This window comes from Monodelphis domestica, chromosome 5 (genome assembly GCF_027887165.1).
Source record: "Monodelphis domestica isolate mMonDom1 chromosome 5, mMonDom1.pri, whole genome shotgun sequence".
In the NCBI taxonomy this organism is placed as follows: Eukaryota; Metazoa; Chordata; class Mammalia; order Didelphimorphia; family Didelphidae; genus Monodelphis; species Monodelphis domestica.
Window position 1 is genome coordinate 56,823,064 of NC_077231.1, and position 25,174 is coordinate 56,848,237.

General features: G+C 35.9%; 1 protein-coding gene across 39 annotated transcripts in view; it reads left to right on the forward strand.

The window, feature by feature from the left end:
- The window catches only part of NAV3 (neuron navigator 3), a 1,103,979-nt gene that overhangs the window by 874,356 nt on the left and 204,449 nt on the right, over window positions 1–25,174 (forward strand). For all 39 annotated transcript variants that reach the window (XM_056798500.1, XM_056798493.1, XM_056798499.1 and 36 more), the window contains one exon: window positions 4,930–5,045. In XM_056798500.1, the coding sequence (XP_056654478.1) occupies window positions 4,930–5,045 (116 nt within the window). The remainder of the gene's footprint in view (window positions 1–4,929; window positions 5,046–25,174) is intronic.

The window sequence follows — 25,174 nt, forward strand, 5'->3', positions numbered from 1 at the left end:
ATTATTTTTTAAACTATGTAATATATTCCTTTATCTTTTGCATTTTGGAATAACATATTTATAATTTTCTCTAATTATTAAAGTAGTTATTGCCAAGTCTAGTGTGATGTCGAACCTGATTCCTGGGTTCTTAAACTCTCTTTATGGATACTTACAGTATAGTTTCTTTGACTTCAAAGCTCAAAATTTTGGCTATGATATTCTAGGAAATTTTTTATTTAATATTTTTGTGGGGGAGTGGTTATTTGATTCTTTCTGTCTTCCTTTTGGTTCTAATCTTGGTGGTTTTCATTTATAATTCCTCAACCTAAGATACCTAAGGGTTTTTTATTTGGTTGTGGTCTTCAAGGAGTTCAAGAGTTCTTAAATTCTCTCTCCTTTGACCCATTTTTTCATGTCTGTTGTTTTTTGTATAGTAGATATTTTAATTTTCTTTTATTATTAATTATTATTACTATTTTACTATTTTTTTATATTTTTATATTTTTTCGTATTTATTCTTTTACTATTAAAATATTCTTTTACTCTTTTGGTTTTTGTTCTTTCTTATTATTGCCCAGAATCAATAAGTTCTGCTTGCTCCATTCTAATTTTCTGACAGGACAACTAAGTGGCAGGCCTGGAGGCAGAAAGATACATTGTCCGGAATTCAAATATGGCCTCAGGCAAATACTATCTGTTTGATCCTGGGCAAGTCATTTAACCTTGCTTTCTCAGTTTCCTTACCAGTAAAATGAGTTGGAGAAGGAAATGCAAACCACTCCAATATCTCTTCTAAGAAAACCTACCATTCAGAGTCAGACATGACTAAAAAAAATGACTGAACACAACGATTTTTAGGGAGTTGGTTACCTGGCTAAGATGTTCTGCCTTTTGCTCTTAGCTGTCTTTTTTCTCCTTCCTCTCCCACCCCCCATCCCCCCATCCCCCCCCCCCCCCCCCCCCCGGCCCCTTTTTTTTCCCTTGAGGACTGTCCTTTCCTGTAAGCATGTCTAGGGTAAAATTTGAACTGGCTTTGCAGACTGGCTCTTCAGTGACTTTCCTCCTGCCTCTCAAAGGCAATTTAAAGGGACTATGTTTCTCCCTGTGTGATTGGTATCTACCTGTTAGATTTCTAGTTACAACTCCAAAATACACAATTCTCCATATTCTCTTAACCCCACATTCTCTTCATCCAGGGATTAATGTGAGAAAAAGTCTTCTGGTTTTATGTCAAGGTTTAAGTGTGGTAGAAGGGTTAATCTTTCACTGACAAGGCAGACATCTGACAGTGTTAAACTAGATCACCTGGAGAGAGGGATGGTCTTTTGCTTTTCTTTGTATCTCTAGCCCTTAGCTCAGGGCCTGGTTCATAGCTAGAGTTTGTAAATATTTCTTGACTGCCAGTCTGACTCAGGACCTTAAAAGTCCATTGTTGTTTTCTCCCAATTAGCAGGCATCAAGCATTTATGAAAAGTGACCTTTAATGCTCAATACTTCACTTCCACTGGGAAACAAAGACAGACATCCAATGAGTTTGGGGTTTTATGCACGATGTGGCTCACATTCTACAAGGAGAGAAAAACATGTCAATAATTAGGGACACAGAATATATACATAAAGTAATGGAAGGAACTAGAAGGTGAAGCATTAGCAGAGGGGAGATTGAAGAAGGACTCCTGAAAAAAGCGAGACTTGAGCTAACTCTTGTAGGAAACCAGGGAAATTAGAAGTCCATCTTTGGAGTTTTGATATTAGCTAGCTTTTGAAGCTTAGGGAATCTCAGACCTTAAGGATCTTAAGCATTGCTTGAGCAGAAGTATTGATGTTTTTTTTTGCAAGGAGAAGAGATTTTTCCATTTCCCTAAAACCTAAAGATTATTCAGAGAAGAATAGTGGAGATCTCAGTCACATGGGGGCTGTGGAAGGAGAAGAAAGAAGGTCATGGTTATGCCATCTGATGCTTTGCTCTCCACCCTGGAAATTCCAGTAAATTGTAAATAAGGACATATCAGCAAATGTAGAGCTTGATATTACTTTAGGAGAGGAAGAAGGATATGGTTTTTAAAGGATTTATCTTGGGGTCCAGATTGACCTGGTTTCAACTCCTGCTTCTGACTCATCCTGGCTCAGAGAGCCAGGCAGACCCAAGCAGCCCAGGCAGCTCTTTAACAATAAAAGTTGCTCCTATGAGCATACACAGTGGGAGTTTACTGACTGAGAGTTCTCTGTTCTCCTCTAGATCTAGATAAAAACATTCCCACTTTTCTTTTATGGGATATTAGTTATTTGGAGTGAATAGTAACCATCATTTCATGGCTCAATAAGTCTTATTGGGCATTCCTTCTATAAATTATTTCCTATTTATCTTATAGGTAGCTTCCTTTGTATATATTATTTGCATGCTACCTTCTCCATTATAACATGAGTCCCTTCTGGGCAAGGACTGCCTTTTGCCTCTATTGATATCCCAAATGCTTTGCACAGTGCCAGGCACATAGTAGGCACTTGGCAAACATTTATGAATTGGAGGTCCTTGTAAAAAAGAAACAATGACTCCTGTATCTTTGTATCCTATGCAATACCTAGTAAATTCTTCACATAAAAACCATGGCCAAGAAATTAATTTTGTTTAAGTTGATACACTTCCTTCTTTCCTTTTTTCTTCCTTCCATTATCCTTCCTTCTTTCCCTTCCTTCCCCTCTAAATGTTCATTGATATCTTTTGTCTTAATACCACCTTCATTTCTGAATGTCTCGTCACTATTGTCTTCCCCAGCAAGCCATCTCTTATAACAAGGGATAAAAATGAAAGGAGAGCAACATTTAACTCATCAACACATCAGTTACATCTGATGGTGTATGGAAAGTTTCTATTCTCTAGTTCTCAGCCTCCTTAAAGTGAGTGTGAAGTCCATTTCCCCATCTCTTCCTTAGGACAAAACCATGTCATTATAATTGGAAATCCAAATCTTTGTTTCTTAATCAATTTAGCCCCAATCAGTGATCCACATCAATAGCAGAGAATCATGCTTGTGTCCTACTAGAGCCAAGCCTTTGATGCATTTTGCCATCATTCATTCTTAAATACATTCTACTAAACAGCACTGAGAAGGAACAAGACAGAACTGACCAAGGAGTATTTGGAATCTACTAGAACATATGCTTCTTGAGTACAGGGTCTGTTTGCTAATTTGTATGTCATTTCTATCATATTGTACTATGCCTTGTATGGGCTGAATTGAAATATATTGTTGAACTGTATCATCATTTTATTTTATTTTATTGTGTATTGGTTCTAAAACAGATGAAAGACAAGGGAAAGGCAATGGGGGTTAAGAGACTTGCCCAAGATCACACATCTGGGAAATGTCCAAGTTCAGATTTGAACCCAGGACTTTCCATATCCAGGTTTGATTCTCTATCCACCAAGCCACTTAGTTGCCCCACGGATTTTTCCTTGTTTTGGATATCTATGTGAATTTATTTCATTTTTTTCTATGTGAGTTTATATGATTTCCTTTAAGTTTTGGAACTATCAGCTGAAACTCAAATATTCCAAGGTATGGATAAAATAGAAATTTCCTAAGATTTATGCTTTGATTTAACTTGTTTTTAGCATCCAGCAACAACAACAACAAAAATAATAATTCAATATTGAAAGCCAAAAAAACTCAGAACAAATGGATGTGAAACTTGGGAAATAGAATTGTTGGAGTTCAGTGTGGACATAGGAGAGGCATTTTGGTCTTCCTTTGGAGTCAAGGGAATGGAGGACAATCTTGACTTTGGTACTTGCTGTCTGTGTTATCTTGGGCAGATTATTTAACTTCTGTGTCTCAGTCTCCTTATATATAAAATGTGGGAACTATGGAACTAGCTTGTCTCTAAATTCCCTTGTAGTTCCAAATCAATAAACCTATAATATTGTGATAGATGGGTTAAAGTTTAATCGGTTAGTGAATTTCTATAGAAAACTGCATGCTTGAAGGATTCTTGTACTCCCCCAAAACAACAATATATGAGGCAGGGTGTGAATATTAAAAGAAAAAAATAAAGATGCAGTACATTGCCTGGAGTGGTTTTCTTTTGGGTCAGACATATGAGACACAGAACTGCAAAGCACTGAGTGAGAAAAGAGAAGCTCTAAGGATGGCCATTTTTGAGTGTTTTTGCTTTTTATTATGCCTCTGGTGTCAAGTACATCATAGTTGTCTTCTGTGCCTTCAGGAAAGGTACAATGTTTATTTTAGCTTGTGCACTGGATTTATTTATGATGCCATCTCAGAAATTACATGTGATAAAGACTGTTTGGAAGAAATATATTCTGTTTGTGCTTTTGAACATAATCTGCTACTTTCTTCTCCACAACCCTTGACTGAAGGAATCCACCAGATAAATAGCTATGAACACAACAGGGAGGACTGGGTTTCATAAAAGGATCTTTTTTTAGCAAGAAAAATAGCTTTAGTGAGGAGTATCCATTCTTCCATTTGATTTATTGGAAAACCTTTTTGCAAGGTGCCTTTAAAAAACCATTCAGGAACATCCTCTGCTTGGCTATTTTTCTCAAACAAAAGCTGAGTAGAATTCCAATTTTGGGATTATTAATTTCTTGTGTCAAAGCTTTGAAAGTGATAAATGTCTAGGAGATACTGCATTACTCAACCTTTGGAGTGAACATGCTAAGTTCTTGCACTCTAAGTGTTCATAAAGTGAGAACTCTCTTAGTCCTCTCAGATACTTGTCTTTGTATATGGAAACTGTTTAATTCCTCCTGAGTGGTACATTGCTTTGGAAGATCCTGGCAATAAAGGACTTCTTGACTCTGGTGGAAAATTTTCAGGTATTAATCGCTTGTGATAGAAAGTAAGATCTCAATCTGTCAAGATGCCTATAGTTGGTCCTTAGACTGAGGGGACTCTAACTGGTCTTCTTACTTATTTTCAGAACACACACAGAAAATGAAGGTACATCTATACCCCCTGTGGAATCCTGCACCAGTCCTACTAAAATGGATTTATCATATAGTAAGACTGCCAAACAGTGCCTAGAGGAGATATCTGGTAAGTGCAATGACTTCTGGGGAGATGAAACCTCAGAATTTGACATATGGGGGTGTGTATGTGTTTCTGTTTTCACTGATCTTTATCTTGGTCATGCAATGCTCACTTAAAGAAGTCTCAGTGATGTTTGGGTTCCTCTTATACAATTTGAGAGGAAAAATAATGATGCTCTGATGGACTCTTGCTGCAGATTCTTTAAGGTGCCCTGACTCTTGATTAAAGATACCAGCTTTGTCCTCTTGGAGTAAATAGAGTTTTCAGGAATTGTGGTTTCAAGAAATAATTTATTAGTCAAATTGAATGATGTCAGAAGAAACTGAAATATGTTTAATTGGGAAGATGTCAGAACATTAAGGAATCCAGAGCTAGAGAAATCAGAAACTCAATTTGGGGTATGAAAGTCACACATCATTGGTAATGAGGAAAAATATGGAGGATTATAGGATTGTGATTTTAAGTTACTTTTTTCAACTCCCACAATTTATAAATAAGGACAACTGAAACCCAGATTGGTTAATCACATATGAAATCACAATGGAGATTCAACCTAACGCCCTCTGATTCCAATGCTAGCACTGTTTCCATTGTACTATGAAAGCATGGAAAGATTACTGGATTTGGGGAGTAAGAACTCAGGTTCAAATCCTGCCTCCTCTACTTCCAGTTTTACCTTGGACAAGTCAGTTAATCCTTTTGTTCCTAAGTTTTGCTACCTGTAAAGAGGAGTAGAAGCATTTGAGGAAAGGACCTCTAAAGTCCCTTTGGGATTCTGTTTTATTGGATCACATACATTGTTTTTAAATGTAAGATTATCTGTATTTTATTGTATCTTTAATTTTTTATTTAATATTGCCCAGATACGTTTTAATTCATTTTGACATCCCTTTGAGCCATTATGGCCCTTGTGTTTCTGACTCAGGGTGTGCTTGATATCTCATACTGAAGATATTCTACTCAATGTTTTTGGACTCAATTTCATCTCTGAGGCAAGAATCATGCAGTTATTTCATATGCATGTTTTTCAATATTGGTCATCTAAAAGTGTGAAATTTTCTGGCAGTTATGGTGAGGACAGACTTAAGGGGACAGAGGTGAAGACAGACTTGCTTTACAATGGGAATTTTAAAATTACATTTGAATAATATCTATAAATATAAGCACAGAACACTTTTAAGTTTAATCTATATTATCAATATTTATCCTTCACTTTCTTAAGTTTCAACATTCAACAAAGCAACAAATCAAACCCTAATTGATAATATTTACAGATTTCTGAAGTTTAAATGCTCACACAGGACATTTAACAGTTGGCTCTCAAAACACAGTATAAGCCAGTTACAAGACATCCCTGGAGTGATTTTAATTTGTAACTTCATAAGGAAAGAGACAAAGTTCTGTAATGGAAAGAGTTCTAGTCGTAGACTTAGGAGACCTGGATTTGGATATTGATTTTAATATATATCTATTGTGTGATCATTGTAAGATTACTTAGGATTTTGGAACATTGGTTTCTTTTATAAAGGGTATTCCTGTGCCTACTTTATAGACTTCTATTGGGGAAAAAAACTTTATAAAATCTTAAATCACTATATAATTGTGATTTATACAATATGTCAAGATCTTAAGGTAAATATTCAATATTTTAAATTTTTAATTCTTATTTTTAAAATTTGTCTTGTATAATTTTAGTACAATAGAGAGTTTTGGATATATATATATATTTTTTTTATTTTTTGGCTATATAGAAAAATGGAGGGAAGGCTAAAAATAAAAGTTGTGCAAAATTCCTTTTTATTAACTTTATTTTTCCTATCAAGACTAAAACAGTTAGGTAGAAAACTAAGGCATATTCTCTAGTTTAGGCTGGAATAGATAAACATGAGAGAAAAATGAATAAATGCAGAAATGCTAAAATATCCTTGAACTTAGCTGACAAGCTCATTCCTTTTCCTGTGGTTTAAAATCAGCCTGTTTAAATTCAGGCAAAGGGACTATAATAAAGCACTGAGAGGCATTTCTTAATGGGTACTATAAGACTCCTTTGTGCAAATGTATTGGAGAAGAATGATTTTCTTTTATTCATATGATAATGTTAAAAATCAAACACTGTGCTTGGAAAATGGTTATGTCTACACATGCACAAAGACACACATATGTAAACAATATATGCATTCACATTCATTTGCCTGCATGTATACATATATACATATGTGTGTATACACATATGGCACCATATGGCACATAGATTATGATGACTGTAAAGAGAACTGGAAAATATCCGAACCAGATGTTATTCGATATCATAGATAACTAAAATTATAGGCACAACAAGAAAGAATTATAATAAAGGAATATTCTCAGAAGGAATCAATAGTAGAAAGGCTTCGAAATAATACTTATGATCCTCATCACCATTAAATATAGAACAAGTAATAAACAAAGAGCATTTGCTTTAATATGAGAAGGTAAATATAATGTCAGGTGGGATGGGATATTGATAAAGTCAGGCATTAAAAGAAATATATACATATACAATTGCACATGTATATACATTATTTATTTCAAACAAACTTTTAATAAAAGAGGAATATATCTATAAATCAAACAATAAAATTGAATTGAAATCTACAAACCTAAGGATGAAAATTAATGGAGAATAAGTGAATGAATATAAAAGAAGAGGGAAACAAATGGAAATGCTATAGAATACCCAAAATGCTATATGATAAAAGGGAGGATGCATTTTTTTAAATCCAGATCATAAGACTGACACAGAAACTAGTTAAGTGGGTAGTTACAGGGGACTTAGACATCTGAGCCTCTTCAAGAGGGATCATTCTGATAAATACAGAGCAACTGGTGAATTACAGACTGGCTTTGATGGTAATTTCAGTGTTCAAAGAGATAGCAGAAGCAAAGGGGGAAATGGATTTGCTTGTTAACCATAAAGAAAAAGTTGACCATCAGGAGGTAAAGGAAAGTTTGGGCAAATTTGTCCATGTCCTTCTCAAGCTTTAAATGACAGAAGAAGAGGATCCTGGATAAGAATAATCTCATCTACTGTGTAATCTAGACTTAAATATTTTTACACATCACTTGAAGAAAAAAAAATTGGTAAAATATAATGAACTGAGACTCTGAAAGGAAATAATTCCTTAAGAGGGCTGGAAGAATCTAACACTCTGCTATTTTGCCTTTTTTAGCATTTTATCTTATACATTTTGGTTTTATATCACCTTTATTTTTAAATGTATAATTCTTTCTCCTATCCCCTCCCCAAATTATCCATACCTTGTAACAATTTTTTTTAAATCCTTACCTCTGTCTTGGAATGGATAACAAATATCTATTGGTTCCTAGGCAGTAAAGGGATAAGGACTAAGAAATTGGGGGTAAGTGATTTACTCAAAGTCATAAAACTGGAAAGTGTCTTAAGTGAGACTTGAATACACACCCACCTGTCTCTAGGATTCTCTCTGTTCCCTGAGTCACTTAGCTGCTTTTGCAAAGATTTTTAAAATAAAACAATGAAACACACTATATCTATACTAAGTAATCCACATCCATATTTCTCTACCTCTCCAAAGAAGAGAAGTTTATTCTTTCAGCTCTTTAGTGGGACCAAGGATGGTCATTATAACTACAGTGTTCAAATTTTCATTTCTGTCCTTCATCTTTATGTTACTGTATTTATTTATTGATTGTAAATATAAGTTTAAAATTTGGGGAATAGGGACATCCATGGTGAGACATTCAAGTGAAGATTCTCTTTAGCAATTGGAGATTGAACCTTGGGCTCAGAAAAAAAAAAAATCCTAGGGTTGCAAGTACAGATTTGGAAATCATTTACATTGAGGGGATAATGTAGCTTCATGGGAGGAATCAAGATGAGACAATTAGGAATTTTAAATGCCTTTCATATGCCTCTTGAAGATATAGAAATAAAAAAAGTTGCCTCTCATATAATAATTAACAGATGATAGAACACATATAGAAGAGAAAAGCAGACCAAAGACAGGATCTTATTGAGCTCCTTTAAAAGTTTGGGAAGAGATTAAAGACTCAAGAAAGTAGATAGAAGGAGGGGGGAAGATAAATATTAGATATATAGGCCCATAGGAGAATATAGTGATCTATCATTTTCAGTACTTCAGTACACTTAAAAAGGGGAAATTTTTTTTTAATTGGATTTGGTGAATCTGAAAAGATCTATTTCTATAGAATGAGATTTGGATGGAAGCTATATTATAGCAAATTTAATTCATAATGAATCATTAGTAAGTACAGATTTTGAAGCATATAACTTTTACAAGAAATGTGGTAAGGAAGAGCAAACAAGAGATGGAATGATAGTTAAAGGGGTTAAAGGGTCTAGAAGTGCCATAATAAAGTGTTTGGTATTGTTTTTTGGAATTAGGAAAAAGCTGGACATGTTTACAAATAGATGGCAAGGTACTAGGTTGAGAGAGACATACAAAAGAAGAGAAGAGGAGGGGGAAAATGAATGAGTACTTGAAGTACTGTTTATATTCTTAGAAGCCAAGAAGAAAGTCAAATGAAAAGGTAGAGGAATTAACCTTAATAAGGATTTGATCTAACTGTTCTTTTGCACAGAAGGGGATATTCAACATAATTTAATATAAAAACCATTACCTTCCTTCTTGTTTTATTAAGTTTTAATTTTATCTGTGTAAGAAAATCCCTCTTCTACTGCAGAACAGTATCTGCTTGCTAGAGGCTCAGAGAGTTTCCTCAGTGTTCTGAGTTATTAAGAAAGTTACCTTGGGTCTTATAGCCAATATGTGTTGGAATCTGGGTTTGAACTTAGATTTTCCTGCTTCCACACGCTGTCTCTCTATTCACTACTCCATGCTGCTTCTGAAAATTCAATAAAACACTTAAGTACAGATGGCATACCGTCAGGAAACTTATAGTCTGAGAGCAGAACATGATACTGAGAAACTGAGGAACATAATAGAAAGACATCTTTTGGATGACTTTTGAGGTAGGAGAACCAAAGCCTCTTATGTTAGTATAAGGTTTGGAAGTGGAGTTATGAATTTGAAGACAAAAACAATTAAGAGGCATCATTGTGGGGAATGAGATAGGAAGTTGATAAAGGAAGGATTGTGAGTAGCATTGAGGGTCCAGTTGAGGTTATAGGCCATGAATTCATATTGAATGAAATCAATTTTCAAAAATATGTAGAAAAGCATGAAATGCCAATTATTATTCCCTCTGTCTCTATGTCTCTCTTTCCCTCCTTTCCTCCCTACCCCCATCTTCCTCCTTCTCTCCTTCCTTTCCTGCCTCCCTCCTATCTATTATCCAATAATAATATTAACTATTCTTTAGATAATGTTTTTAAAGCATTTTACATATATTATAACTTTTGATCATTAAAAAAATTAGTGAAGTGTTTTCTATAATTATTCCCATTTTACAGATAAGGAAATTGAAACTAAAGGAGGTTAAATGAACTGCAGAATCACATAGCTACTAAGTGTCTGTGATATTCCTGACCCTAAGTCCAAAATTCTAAACTATTCTATACACACACATGCACATGAGAACACATGTGTATTTGTGTCTATATACACACATACATATATATGTACACACACTTTTCTATCAGTCTATCATCTCTCTATCATCTACTTTTCTATTATTTAAAATGGATACTATATAAATCCAGTTCCTGGGAACTCTCAGCATCTTCAAAATTAAGTGCTTCCATTGGTGGTAACCTCAGAGAAGACTCACTTGTCCTTAATTTCCTTACTGAGGAGTATAGACTTGGGGATTCAGCTAATCTTGAGCAGATAAGTATATGAAGATTTGGTACCGTGGAGCAATAACATGGTCTAAGAATTGTTATCAGGCTGATAAATATAAGAATAAAGAAGAGGAAGAAGGCTAAGAATGGGCAAGAGGATGAGTGTGATAACAGTAGATCCCTAAATATAAACCCACTTTTAAACATAAATCAGTGTGAAAGTATTTTTTAACATATAGAATTAAGTTCAGAAACTTTCTGGTATGTGATAGTCTTATTTGCTATGTGATACCTGAACTTCCTTTCATCCAACTCAACAAAAACTTTTTTACAGTTACCTGGGAAGAAAAGTACTTGGGATACAGAGATGAAACTCATTATATTAGCAAATGACGGAGACCACTGGGGCTACGTAGGGTAGGAGTTATGAAATATAGTCCCTCTGGAGTCATGTGTTGCATTCTATTAGACCCACAAATAAATGTAAACACAATTTTGACTGTCAGGAGTAAAGGATAGATGCAGATAAAATGAACTAGAAAAGTAGAAAGAAAGAACACTTTTAATATAGGGCATCCCTGACATTCAAGAAAAGGGAACCTGAGAACTCCTTATCACCTCTCTATAGCAGTTATCATATTTAGCCCCATTTTTTTTCTTCCTCAGGTCAGAGTTAAATTTGGGCATTCATTTTATGTCTCAGCCTACTTATTTTTTGCTGAATGATGTTGAAGTAAACACAAAATCAAGCAGAGAACAAGAATACATTTTACTAGGCACTGGGAATGCAAAGATAAAAACAGAACAATCCCAACACTCAAGAAGCTCATTTTCTAATTGAGTCAAATCATCATGCATTTGTTAAGTGTCTACAATGTGTATTAGAAGGGGGTTGTTCATTTGTAACTGAGGGGTTCAGTCTTTCAGTATTGAGAGGGGGAAAGAGTGGAGACACCCCTTCTCAAAGCAGGGTACAGGGGAGACAAGTGATGTTTAGGGTTCACTCAGAGAGAGGAGAGGGTGTTTGAAGATTTTCCCCCTTTTGCCTTCCCTCCTTAGCTAAAGCTGCTCTCCCCAATTTGCCCTTGTCCCTCTTGTCCCACCTCCACTACTCAAGACCAAAGGGTCTCCCCTTGATCTGTTCACTCACACTCAGCTTGGGAAATAGATAACTTTTTTAATGTCCACTCAATCAGGATAATACTAAGGAATAACTGGCAGTAAAGAATGAGAACAGGAAAGTGGGGAAAGGGAGTCTCTGTCTCTATCTAAACCCCTTTCCTCCCTCCTTGAGTTTGGGGGGAAATTGGGCCTTGGCAGCCTGAGCCCCCTGAGAGAAAGTCAGGTTGACTCACCCCTGGGCAACAGGAGCTGAGGTAAATTCTGCTCAGGTTTCTCTTCAGAAAGTCCCTTCAATTGGGAAGTGTTGGGGGAAAATATTTCCAGTCACCAGCAGGAAAAGTAGGTAACCCTCAGGAAAAAGTCTTTTCCCACCTTCTATCTTCCGCTTCTCAAGACTGAGAGCCTGAGAGAGCAACTCCTCTACCAGCCAGAGTCTTCTCCTCCTCTATATTCCAAACTCCTGGGACCCCTCCCCCATAAATGTGATCAATTTCACACACTCTTTAGCCTGGCACTTTTTCTTTAGTGCCAGCCTCTGTCACAAATGTGCCAAGGATTTTACCTGATTTTGAGGATTCAAAGAAAGGGAAAAAACAATTTATACCCTCAAAGAACTCTCAGTCTATTGGAAGAGGCAACATGCAAACAACTGTGTCTAATCTCCCTTTATGATTCATATTAGTCTTTCTTCCTGTAAAATTTAACTGAATTTTCAGGTCCTATTTTATTATCTAAGTTTATTTATTCCCATAATTATTGGCAAACAAGAAAGTTAGGCCTATGAGAACCCATCTGCTTTTATCAAGACTTCTAAGTACAAAGAAAAGTGGACTTCTAAAAGTGAATTTAGTCCACTCCAGGTGTTTTGTTTTTTTTTTTGAGATTCCTTTTCTCATAATGCATTGCCTTTGTTTTGAATATATAGTATTAGATATTACTAATACCTTTAATATTTACTTACCAATATTGTTTAACATTTATCTAGACTTCATATTCAGCTGAAGAATATTGACAAGGATTCAACAGCCATGGTCCTGACATTTCATGAAGAAATATTATTTAAACAGTCAAACGGGGCCAGGAAATCACTTTAAGAAAGAAAACTTAGATTCTACTAAGAGTAAACATATATTTATGCTTAGGGCTTCAAACATTTTGCGGGCACTTTTAAGTAATAAATATGAATGACCTGACATCTAGAAATGGCCAATTGACTATTTTTCCCTGGAACATTAAAACATGAACAAAAACAAACCAAAAGGTTAATAATTCAAAATAACCATCTCTACTCTTCCCCATTTGCATTCCTCTTTTTTCAACAATTCCTTTATAATGATCTGTGTTGTATTCTTCCTAGAGTCTAACCACCTTGCATCTCAGATCATGATACAGTGCCCAGGCTTTCTGTGATGTTTTACCTTGAGGTCAATGTTAACAGTGGTGTATTTAATATTAAGGTATTATATGGAAGCATTTCTCCCCTTTGGGGAGAATTGTTTCTAATTCATTTGCTTCCTCATGATTGATTCATTTATTAAGTGAAGGAAATAGGTAAATGGTGGACAGTATGAATAGAATAACTATTCCCTCATTGAAATTTAGTTGTGCCTGTACCCTGAATTGCCCCTTTCCTCCCTCAGTTCTCCTTTCTCACTTTGGTTCAATGCATGCTGCAAAAAGGACTTATTGACACTACCACCACAGGCCAGGATCTTTATGATTATGTGTGGATAGTCATTGCCACTGAATCTAAGTGTCTGACAGCAGCCTAACAATTTTTATTCATCTGCTCCCACAAATCTTCCATAGAGCAGGCTTAAAACACTCTGCAGGATTTTCCCACACCTTTTACCTTCCAGACACATCAGGACAGCTCTTGGTCTATCTACTCTCTCCCCAACTGCTGCTGTATAACCCATTCACCTTTTGATCAAAAGTTACATTCATCTTCAATGTCAAAAAGTTGAAAGGTCTGTCTTAGACTAAAAAGTTGGATTTGAGTGCTATTTATGATACAAACTGCAAAATAAAACTACAGAAAAGTTGCTAATCTGCTTTGATAGAGGGAATTTTATTGCTTGTAGTTTCCTATATCAATGAAATATTTTGTCTGGATTCTGCCTTCCTCTCTCTTCCTCAATTTCTCTCCCCTATCTTCCTCTTTCTGCCTCCAACTCCCCATATCTTTTCCCCATATAATTGTATTAATATATTTACATAATTAATTATTTCATATATATTTGTTTTGATTGATTGATATTTAATCTGTATGTACTTACAAAAATAGTTTTCTCCATTAGAATGTAAAATCTTTGAGAGTAGAGATTGTTTCATTCTCTATATGAATCTCCTTAGCATCAAGCCCAGAGCTTGACAGAAGGCAGTCACTTAATAAATGTTGGTTGATGAAGAGATTTGCTAGCCATATTTAAAACTGTTTCTCAGCTTTAGTGCCATGAAACTGTACTTCACACATCTATAGAAGGAAGTCACTCACTTACACACCTTGGTTGATTGGTTGTTAGGTTGTTGTCTAGTTTAATGGAATTGGACCAAAATGACATCACTTGTTGGAGTAAATGCACAGTGTGTCTGGCTGTGGCTGATCAGACCACTATAAGCTTAGAATGCTCTGTCATAGGTAAGACATAAATAGTTGTATTAACATCAAGGATAGAGATGTCTCTAGGTCTGGGAATCTCATGTTTCTTTTGAGCTACCTCAATTCTGCTTTACTCATCTAGAGTATAGTGCTTTCCTTCATATGGACACACCATGTTGGACAGTTGTATTTCTACCTTGAAAGGAAGTAGATTTCTTAAGTAACTTTTTAGAATGCTTCAAAATCACATTTAAAAGAATTTGGTAGAAAATACAACCTTAATAAACTTTACAGTTTATTTTTCCTTTGAAATTGTATGTGTGTATATGTGTATATTTGCATACATGGATACAATCTCAAAGAAAAATACATACATACAAATATTTTCCTCCAATTACTAAGGAGAAAAAAGCAAAAACTATTTTCTAATTATACTAATACTAAGTAGTACTACTAAATACTAAAAAATACTAAAAGTAGATTATAACCTAAAAATGGGGTCAGAAATTTGCTTGAGTATTTCTTCATCTTCCCTTTTAATACTAAGAAGCCATTCTATTTGATAAAGGATCCCAGAAGCTGCTCCTTAACACTTGACCCCCTAATTAGCCTCAGGGTGAATATATGACCCAATGGTTTATAGGCTCCTTGATGTTTGAGTTCAAAAGTTTCCACCAGATTCAGATTATTAGGATTATTTCAGGGAACACAAGAGGAGTGAATGTTTAAAATATCAGTATTTATTTAGAATTTTTTTTTGCTATAGTATGTTATAGAAAATATTTTTCTCCCCTCTCCATCCTCCTTGGATAAATACTAAATTTTAAAAGTAGCATTGTGATATTTCTATATTTAATAACATCAATTGTGCTACACAGAGCTTAACTGGGGACCTGAAATTATATTGCTTTGGGATAAAGTCAGGATGCAAAAAAAAATGTAATGTACACCCACAGACCCCCCACCCCCTTTTTCCAGAAGGCTGAGAGATATTAAATGCTTTAGTTTTCTTCCTGAATGTTAAAGTGATGTGTTCCTAAATGGCTTCAGTATTCAGATTTTTTTTAAGATGAAGTGGAGTGTTTCCCTTTAAAGCCATATCTGTCAGCAGGTGGAGGAGAGTGGCGTGCTCCGTTTTTTAGTTTCTTACCCTCTCAGATTTGATTTGTGCTCCTACTGCTCCAACCCCAACATTGAGGAGGCAGAACTGCTTGCTTCAGCTGCCGGCAGCTCCAGGGAATTAGTCTGTCATTCCTCACTTAGGGGATGGATGTGTGAGGAGGAGGAGGAGGAGGAGGATAGTGCCGGGGTTTGGGGTGACTGGCCACCTCCTTCTGCAGCAGGATTAATATTAGTTCGTCTCCTCCAGGCTCTGTTGTCATGCTTTGAGAAACCTGTGGCATTCCAAACTGGACAGCACCTTCAGCCTTCTCTCTTTTAATTTACCAGGATGCTTGCTGCCATGGCAGCCAGTAGCAGCATCCACTGCAGTATCAAGGAAGAGTCATAGATCTGGGAATGCAGGTTGAATACTAAAACGGAGGCAGTCTTGTGCAGAGCTGTTGGGTGCTTCCGCGGTTAATTTCAGCTCTCATTGAGCTCTGACGTGGGGGCTGGACTTGTACTTCTGTGTCAGCTTATCTGAAGTAAAGCACTGTGAACGGGGCTCCGTCTGGAGCTGAGGAGGAAAAAAAAAAGGCACCAGGCGTCACTTGGAGTCTGCTAAGGTGCACTCTCGAAGGCAGAAGCTGGAAAGGGAAATGTGGGCCTGGCGTTCGGAGCAGACCGGTGATTGGATAAAGGAGGTAAAGCAGATTACTTTTATGCTAGGGCATGTTGTTTGATCAACTCTCTTCTGCTTCCGAGGAATACCAGCCAAAATGGTTGTGAGTGCTGCAGACTGATTTGAAAGCAAGGAAGTGGATAAGCTCAGGCAGCAGGATAAATGTGGGGAAAAGACTTGGTGGCTCTCTTTCTCAGTGACACCAAATGTGGAAACGGAAGCCTTTTACTTGTGTGTGGTTTGCAATTTATTTATTTATTTATTTTTGACAAATGGCAGCTGTCTATGGCATGTGCTGACCAGAACGGGAAGGGTCAGTTAGAATTGCAGTAATTGGAGATAATAGAATGTGAAGTTGAATTGAAGAAGGTGAAGCAAGACCTCAGAAGCAACATGCATAGGCCGGCTGAACTCTCAGTATTTAAAGGCAAGGAGGCCAGAAGAAATGGTGCTGCGCTACAGAAGCAAAAGTCATTGACCAATCTCTCCTTCGCCAGTGAAAGTGAGAAGAGACCCAATGTGCGCAAGTCAAACTGGTTTGGAAATGCGGCCAGGGCCAGCCAGAGAGAGGCGGATTTTGAAGGGAGAATCCCGCTCTCTCGATTTCTTTCCAGGTCGGTTCAGTCTCTCTATCACACCAGCAGCTCAGGGGCCTGGAACCTTGAAACCCTTCTGCCTGCTGGTGGCAAGCCAAGTAGTAAGGGACCAACAGGATGGTCCTCCCAAAAAGACCTTAATGGAGATGGAGATAGTGATGAAGGTAGCAAGTCAGAAGATGACCTGGGTTCATCCAAGCTCAACAGTAGCAGCAAAAGTTGGACAGAAGAGGAGGAAGAAAGTTGCTTGCGTGAAGGCACTGCACATCTAGATGAAGACGTTATACTTACCATGCTGGGGGACCTAGAACAAGTGCTTTATACTGACATATTGGGTAAGTTCCATTGGGTTTGTTAACGAGTTAAATAATTAGCAATTCTAAGTCAATGGATATTTTTATTAGCCAGGTTTCTAGAGTTGGTAGACTACTCAGAGGCAGAGTTTTCTTTCCTCCAAAATTTATAAGCCTGTATAGTTGAATATTTTGCATATTTCTTATCTTTCTCAGTTATTGCTTTAAAAAAGTGAGAATCGGCATCTAAATTTATTTTGAGAGTGCAAATAATGACAATCTGTCTTGGTATCAACCACTTAGTTTCAGCTGTTTAAATTCAAAGGCTCCCAGTTTATTCATAAATATTTATTTCAATATTGATAATTTTTCTCTCAAAACCATGTGCCAAAATCCAAAATCATGCAGTTTCTTGCCTCTAGTAGGCACTCTCCATGGAATGAAAAAACAAAACAAAAAACTTCACTATTTTGATTTACATGGATAGTATATGTATTCTACCTAAACTATCTTTTCATGGATTTTTTTTCTCCTTTGCAAGCAACTGATCTATAAAATGGTGTTTAAATGAGATTATAGGTGTCGTGCTTCTCAAAGATAACCATGGAATGAGTAGGCATTTTGTTCATTCCTTGTACTTGTACTATAAATGTCTACCACAGTGCTTGGCTAATAAATACTTGTTGAACAATCAATTAGAAAGTAAGACAATAGATATTTGTTGTTCCCACCCATAGGTATTGCTCCCCACCCCAATTCCTCCCCATGCCCCAGCTCACCTCTGCAAATTACCCTTATTAATTATCTCCTCGTCTACTAACACTAACAGGTACTGATAATGCATTTGGGAAGCAGATATCAATTTTGTCAGCTTCATTCTATGCCTTTCACATTCTGACAGGAAATGTTCCCTAGTAGGTACATTTAAGACATTTTGCACAATTATGTGGATGAGAGGCAGTGCTGTGTTCAGACTTTTTAAACTAGGTCATTCTAGTGAACTCCGAATTCAGTAGTAAATTTTGGCATCAAAGTTACTGATTTAGGTAGGGCTGGGGCTCATAAACTAGGGCTCATGGACCCTCAAAGGGTATAAGGAGGGATTTCAGGGTATAGGTGAAATTGGATGAAAAAAATACATTCTAATTTTCACCATTCTCTGACTGAAAGCATTTCCTATAATGATTTTAAAATATTCTGAGAAATGGTCCACAGATTTCACCAGGTTACCAAAGGGATCTGTGATACTAATAAGGTTACATACCTCTTCTATAGAGTTTTATTGATTAAAAAATTTAATCAGATTTTCTATTTCTGTTTTGCTAGTGCTCAAACTCAGTATAATAGAACATGAAATCTGTTTTGAAAGAAATTAATGATAAATTTAGCTTTTTGCAGGGAAGCATTTTTGCATGCTAAATTTACTACCTTTGAATCCATGTTTATAAAAATGTATAAATGTTTGAAGCACACTTTCATTAGGAGTTACTTGTTAAAGAAATTAAGCCAACCTAGCCAGTGATTTCTCGTTTTCACATGTGGACATGTGGTATTGATTACATGATTCTGATAATCAATGTAGCTTCCATTCACTTATCAGAAGATTTGTTATTATATTATGTTATTATATTTCTATAGTTTGTTATTATTATCATAGAGGGAATCTGGAACCTTCTGAACTGGAATTAGAGAGAGCTCTGAGCACTGTCATCAAGGGAAAAATATTCATATTGCTCAGCTTTTTAAGGCTGTTCGGCTTAAACAAGTTCTACTTTCATAGACGCCTGAATGGCCAAGATTAGGTTTAAACTGAGATTGAATAGGATGTTCAGTCAGCTGAAGTTTACCTCATCAGCACTTTACTCCATGTGTTATGTTGCTTTTAATACATTGAATAGTATATAAAAATGATATTGTATGTAAAAGCTGTTTACCTCAAAGACCAGAGAGCTATTCTTAATTCATCTCCCTTATGCTCTGAAGATATGGTAACAAACTAGACTAATTCTTGCTTCACAAATGGCTGGATTTTTATTTTGATTTTATTTTGTGGTGGTGTTTATTGTTTTAGATTTTACATTTCCTTGATCTTGGTCCCTGGAATTTGTGTAGGGGTTTTTACAAGATGCTAAGTGGAAGCCTATCATTTGACAGTCTTTGTCAATTGCCTTATGGGAATGATAAGCCAGTTGTTAGAGGGTGTTTGTGCATATGACACATTATTCCTTGTGTTCCCTGAATAAATGTTCTTGAGAATGACTGTCAGGGAAGAACTTCTAAATGTAGTTGTGTCACTTCCTGACTTTTAAAGCCTTTTTAACCAGATATGCACTTTTGGTCATTTTATTTTAATTTTCCTGTAGAGATAGATTGCCTTTCTGAGTCAGCAATCAAATCCCACTGAGGGAGTGGAAGAAGAAAGACAGAGAATAATAAGCTTAATAACAATGATGACAGAGAATGAATCATGCCAAGAGTCATTCCCTAATAAAACATCTTTCTTGTAAAGATTATTCAAAAGTTACGAAACTTCCAAGAATCTGAGTATCTATGCCATGTGTTTAAGACAGCTATAGGTCTGACTCAAAATGGCCTCTTACTAGTTAGTCTTTTGAAACCTTTCATTCAGCCCAAATACTTTATTTTAACCTGAGTAACATGAGCTATTTATCAAGTTTGGTCTGTATTTCATTTATAGGGATGTGTGATTATTATTTTTTTTAGTGTTTTAAAAAAGCTGTTAGCAATGTTTTCACAGCGTTCTGGAGTAGAAAGATATGCTTTGGAAATCTCATATAAAAGACTTTGGGAATCTATACTGTTGGGCACAAGACTAGGATTATTTCCCAAAATGCATCATGCTATGCCATTCAAAATAATAGCATAGTTCATGTCCATCCTATATGGGAAATAATGCTCTGTGATCCAGAGTTGATACATGTATAATTCTCCTTTTCATTAGAATATCATAATTCTGATAGAATTAATTATTATTTACATGATAAGGGCTTAAAAGAAAGACTGATAACTATGTTGATGACATGGTCTGTGATTAAGTAGTAAAATAATTAAAAATTTAGGACATTTGCTAATGGTTTCCACTGGGAGTAAAAACCTTGTTAGCAAAAACAAAGTAGTTTGGTTGTTGTATTATCAAAAGCCCCAAAAGAATCAGAATAATACATTAATAATTAGTAGTATAGAATGAGGCAGCTAAGTGATTCAATAGGAAGAGTACTAGATGTGGAGTTAGGAAGACCTGAGTTCAAATGCAGTCTCAGAAACTCACTAGCTGTGTGATCCTGGGTAAATAATTTAATCTGTTTACAATAGTCCCCTGGAGAAAAAAAATGGCAAACTTCTCCAGTATCTTTGCTAAGAAAACCCAAAATGGAGTCATAAAGAGTCAGACATGACTGAACAACTCAACAACAACAATTATATAATGGAGAGGAACTAACTTTATCACAGTAAACTTTGGTTTTTGTTTTTCCCAGTTAACTTTTATTTCTTATTTAAAAATAAATCTGTGTAAAGTTATATTTTCTGAATATATTCAAATTTTGCATCATAATTAATTTCTAAATTTCTCCTAGTTATTGTGTAGATAATATTTAAGATGGCCGATGCAGTTGGGAATTTTGGTGGACTTTCTATACCCTTTCATTTGTCTTTAACAATTAACCATTTAGCCATTAACCCATTTTTACTTTACTTAATCTAAATGTTATCACTTGTGCAGGATTATATGTGAATTGTAGAGTCTATAGTATTTTGCTTCTTAAGTGTGAGGAGAAAATTCGTATTTGCCATTCCCAAGACTTTATTCATATGATTGTCATGATTGGAACACTGATGTGTAGAAATGATGATGAGGAAAATCAATGAAAAAATAGGAAGGAATCAAAAGAATGAAAGGCTTATATCCTTGAATGGGAGAAGCTAACAAAAGAATCTGTAAGTGAAAATCAAGAGCTTAAGATGCCTGTTGGATTGCAAGAGGAAATTAAAAGGGAGATAAAAGTGGATGTTCCAAAAAGGCAGTTCAAATAGAATCAGTGGAAATACAGATGATATTCTTGAAAAAACACTGCCACTGAAGTAGTTCAAATAAGCCCAGGCATGGAGGAAATGAAATTGATGTTTAGTTAGTAAGCAAGCTTTTCAGGTCGTGGAAATGTCTGAATGTAGCTTAGGAATCCAGAGGGCAGAACTGAAGTGATTTACCCTGGGAACTGAGACTTCCAAGTTTAATTATATTTTCAACAACTATGTTAGGTATGGCCTCCTTCTTTCTGAACTTAGAAACCCTTCTATTTGTCCTCCTTTAACTCCCTGTCTCTTTTGTCTCCATCTCCTTTGATCAGATTTTGAAAATGTTCTTTCCTCTTCATTTTCTTCTGAAACTCCCACTGCTATTCCTTTACTAGTAGTGACATCTTTCTCCACATCTGTCAAGAGGTCTCTCTCCTAAACCATAGAATTTATGTGTTCTACAAAGCTTTTTCTATCTGAAGGGGGAAAAAATAGATCACTCCTAGCCTTTCTCAGTTGGCAAGCCAATAAGGGTTTTTTCAAAAGTTCATCTTGTACCTTGTATTTTGGTAAAGAGGATTAAAGAAAAATGGAGGGGGTAATCGAGGCAAAATCATATCAAGGTACCAAGAATTGATAATCTCTATCTATCTATCTATCTATCTATCTATCTATCTATCTATCTATCTATCTATCTATCAATTGATAGAGATTATCAATAGATAGGTATATATGAAACTTTTTTATAATTTTTATATTTTCTGCCAGGTCTTTGTTTTTCATTTCTCACCTGGATGCTGATAATAACAAACAATTTAGTTTTAATGATTATAGCTACCACATAGAGCCAACCACTCTGGAATGAATATTATCTCAGGAAAAATGTCAATAATGGGAATTTCCTTTTAACTAAAGGACTTGGGGTATTTTATATTGTCACACGTCACATATGTGTGTATATAGTGAACTTAAAAAACAACAACAACAACACAAAACCACCAGAGAAGTTACAAAAGAACATCTTTTAATCAGGAAAAGGGATCCAATTCTCTTACACATGTCCACCACACAGAATCGTTACATACACCATACAGAGCCACCTAGCTCTAAGACTCTGTCTAGGAAAAACACTAAAAATTGGAATTTTCACTGAACTGTAGACCTCAGGGTCTCCTGCGTTAGGGCACATGTGAAAAGGAAGGATAACTGAAGGGCTTATGTAGAAGCTAGGGAAAGAGGACATAGCCAGAGGCTAGACTACCTGGGAACAGCCTAATACCAATAAGAGAACTAAGAACACTAAAAGGGTATTTAAGATTTGATTATTTTAGCTAATCCTGTTTTGAGTGATCAAGGAAAGTTTGAGGGTTTATTGTCATTCTGGGGGTTTCTTGAAGACAGGTTTTAGGCATTCAGAAAATGAGGTTGTCAAGAAAAAAAGGGTTCTTTGAGAACCTGTATTCCTTCTATACTGGAAATAATCATGAAAGGATAGGGTTAGGAATTTTATAGGAAGAGTTTTATTTTTAATATAGTCGTCATCATTAAGAAGTATTTATTAATTTCCTTTATACCACCCTTCAGGGGGGGATAGAGCTCCTTTCACCAAAGGAGAGAAATTTGGAAGGAATAAAATGAGGGCACTGTCTGAGACTGGAAGGAATTCTGTTCACTCATTAAACCTCCTTCCACTAGGAAATTGCTGGATTATTTCCTGTCTTGCTTGGTGGAAAGAATTCCCTTATTCATTTTTGTTTTTATAGATGTATACTAATATATGTATCTACAAAATCTTTGGTTCAATTCAGGCCCCTTGCTAGTGGTCTCATTGTTTTGAAAAATCATGGTTCTTTCCTCTCTCTGTATACCTGGTCAATCATAGCCTCCCTCACATCTGCATTTAATCTCCCAGAAACACAAATGATATCTAAGAGGAACTTTTTTTTTTTCCTGGAGAGTGGTACAGCTGTGGCAAATATAGATTGTTAACAAAATCATAAAGAAATGAAGAATAGGAATAAGACACAGGATGAGTGTCAGAACAATAGGAAAAATGGAGAAGTGAGGATGTCACCATTTTGTTCCTAGCAGCAAAGTCAGTTTGATCTGATTCCATGGACTCAGTGTATCTTCCGCAAAGTTAAGCTATAGTCCTTTTTGGCCCCAAGATTTCACTTCTAGGCTTAATAGTAGCAGCTCTGTGGAGGCTCTAGCAGTCTCAGAAGTAGCTTGGGGAGGTACCCCTCCTGTGCAGTTCTCTCATGATTTTTCCCCACCAAGGAACACCTGGTATTTTCCCTTCAAGGTACTTGCTCACTTCTCCCTTTTTGAGATCGAGGCTTCATCCTTGTTTTAGGATGAACGTGAGAGAAAGAGGCTGTTGTTTCAGGCACAATCACAGCATTTGTGGTCCTTGAATGAGAATTATGCTCAAGATTTGTATCCTCTGCTACAGGCAGTCATCTCAATAGCTCTCTTATTCCTTAAATTGATCCATGACGTTTTGTCTATAGAATACATGATTATACATAATACATTACTCTACATGGCTTTCTATTTGGTTATACATATACATCTTGCACCATAAAAAACACACATTTGCATGCTCCCTCCTGAAGCCAAAGTTAAGAAAGCTTTCTTCTCTGTTGCCTTATTTTCTTCACTCATCATTTAACAAGCATTTTCCATGACAAAAAAAAAGGGAAAATTTCTCTCTCCACCATAAAATAATAGCTTGTTTTTGAGTAGAGTTTTAAGGTTTGCAAAGCACTTTATACATGTTATCTCACTGGATCCTTACAACCTCCCTGGCAGGCAACTTCTCTTCTTATCCCCTTCTTAAAGAAGAAAAAACTGAAGCAGAGGTTGAGTGACTTGTCCCGCTTCATCCAGCTAGTCAGGATTTGAACTCAGGCTTCTTGACTCTAGATTTAATAGTCATGTTACTTGGCAACTCGAGTATATGATTCTCTTATATAACTATTGATCCCATTACAAAGATCTATAACTTTGAATTGAATGGTGAGAGACACACACATACAGAAGTTCTTAACTAGGGGTCTATGAAACACACACATACATGCATCTAGACACATATAAGCATAGCATATATTATATAAATATATATTTATATATTTACTTTAGTGTTGTCAGCCTGGAGAAACACAGAACCACTAAAGTAGTCAGTAAAAACCAGTCTTTAATCAGGAAAGAGATAGTGTTCAATAATTTGGCCACCACACAAAGCCAAGGGCTCTGGGACTCTGGGAACAGTATCTCTGAGAGGATCGCCCTGTGAGAGGATTCTCCAAAGATTCATGGAACTTGGGACTTATATATACCTTTTGGGGAACTAAGGACAGGGAAATATGATTGATTGACTTGACAATGGCTACGGGGAAATAAAAAGTCAAAGACAGGATGATCAGGGAGAGGCTGATGCTTTACAAGGGATACCAAAGGAAATGCTCCAGCCCAGGGCTGGGCTACCTGGGAGAAGACTCTGATATAATGGGAGAAACTACTCAGACAAAAAAGGCGTTTAACATTTGACTTTCTATGTGTCCCACCCAAACTGGGATCTTTAAGTACTTTAAGGTCTATTGTTCAGTCTGAATAGAATCAGTCTGGGACTTCCCTCAGGGGAGAGGGGCAAACTTGGGGTTCTCAAAAACCCAGTTGATAATTTAAAGCTATAATATGTCATATAGTATATGTATATATAAGTAAATCTCTATGTAAAATAGATGTCAAGCATATTATATATATATATACATATATATATATATATACACAATAAATTTCAAGAGTTAAACTGACCATATGCAGTGTAGAAAGGAGCCACTAAGTGGTAATAAAGTGCCAAACTAAAAACTTATAATAATTATATATATTATATATGTGTGTATATGTGTAGATACTT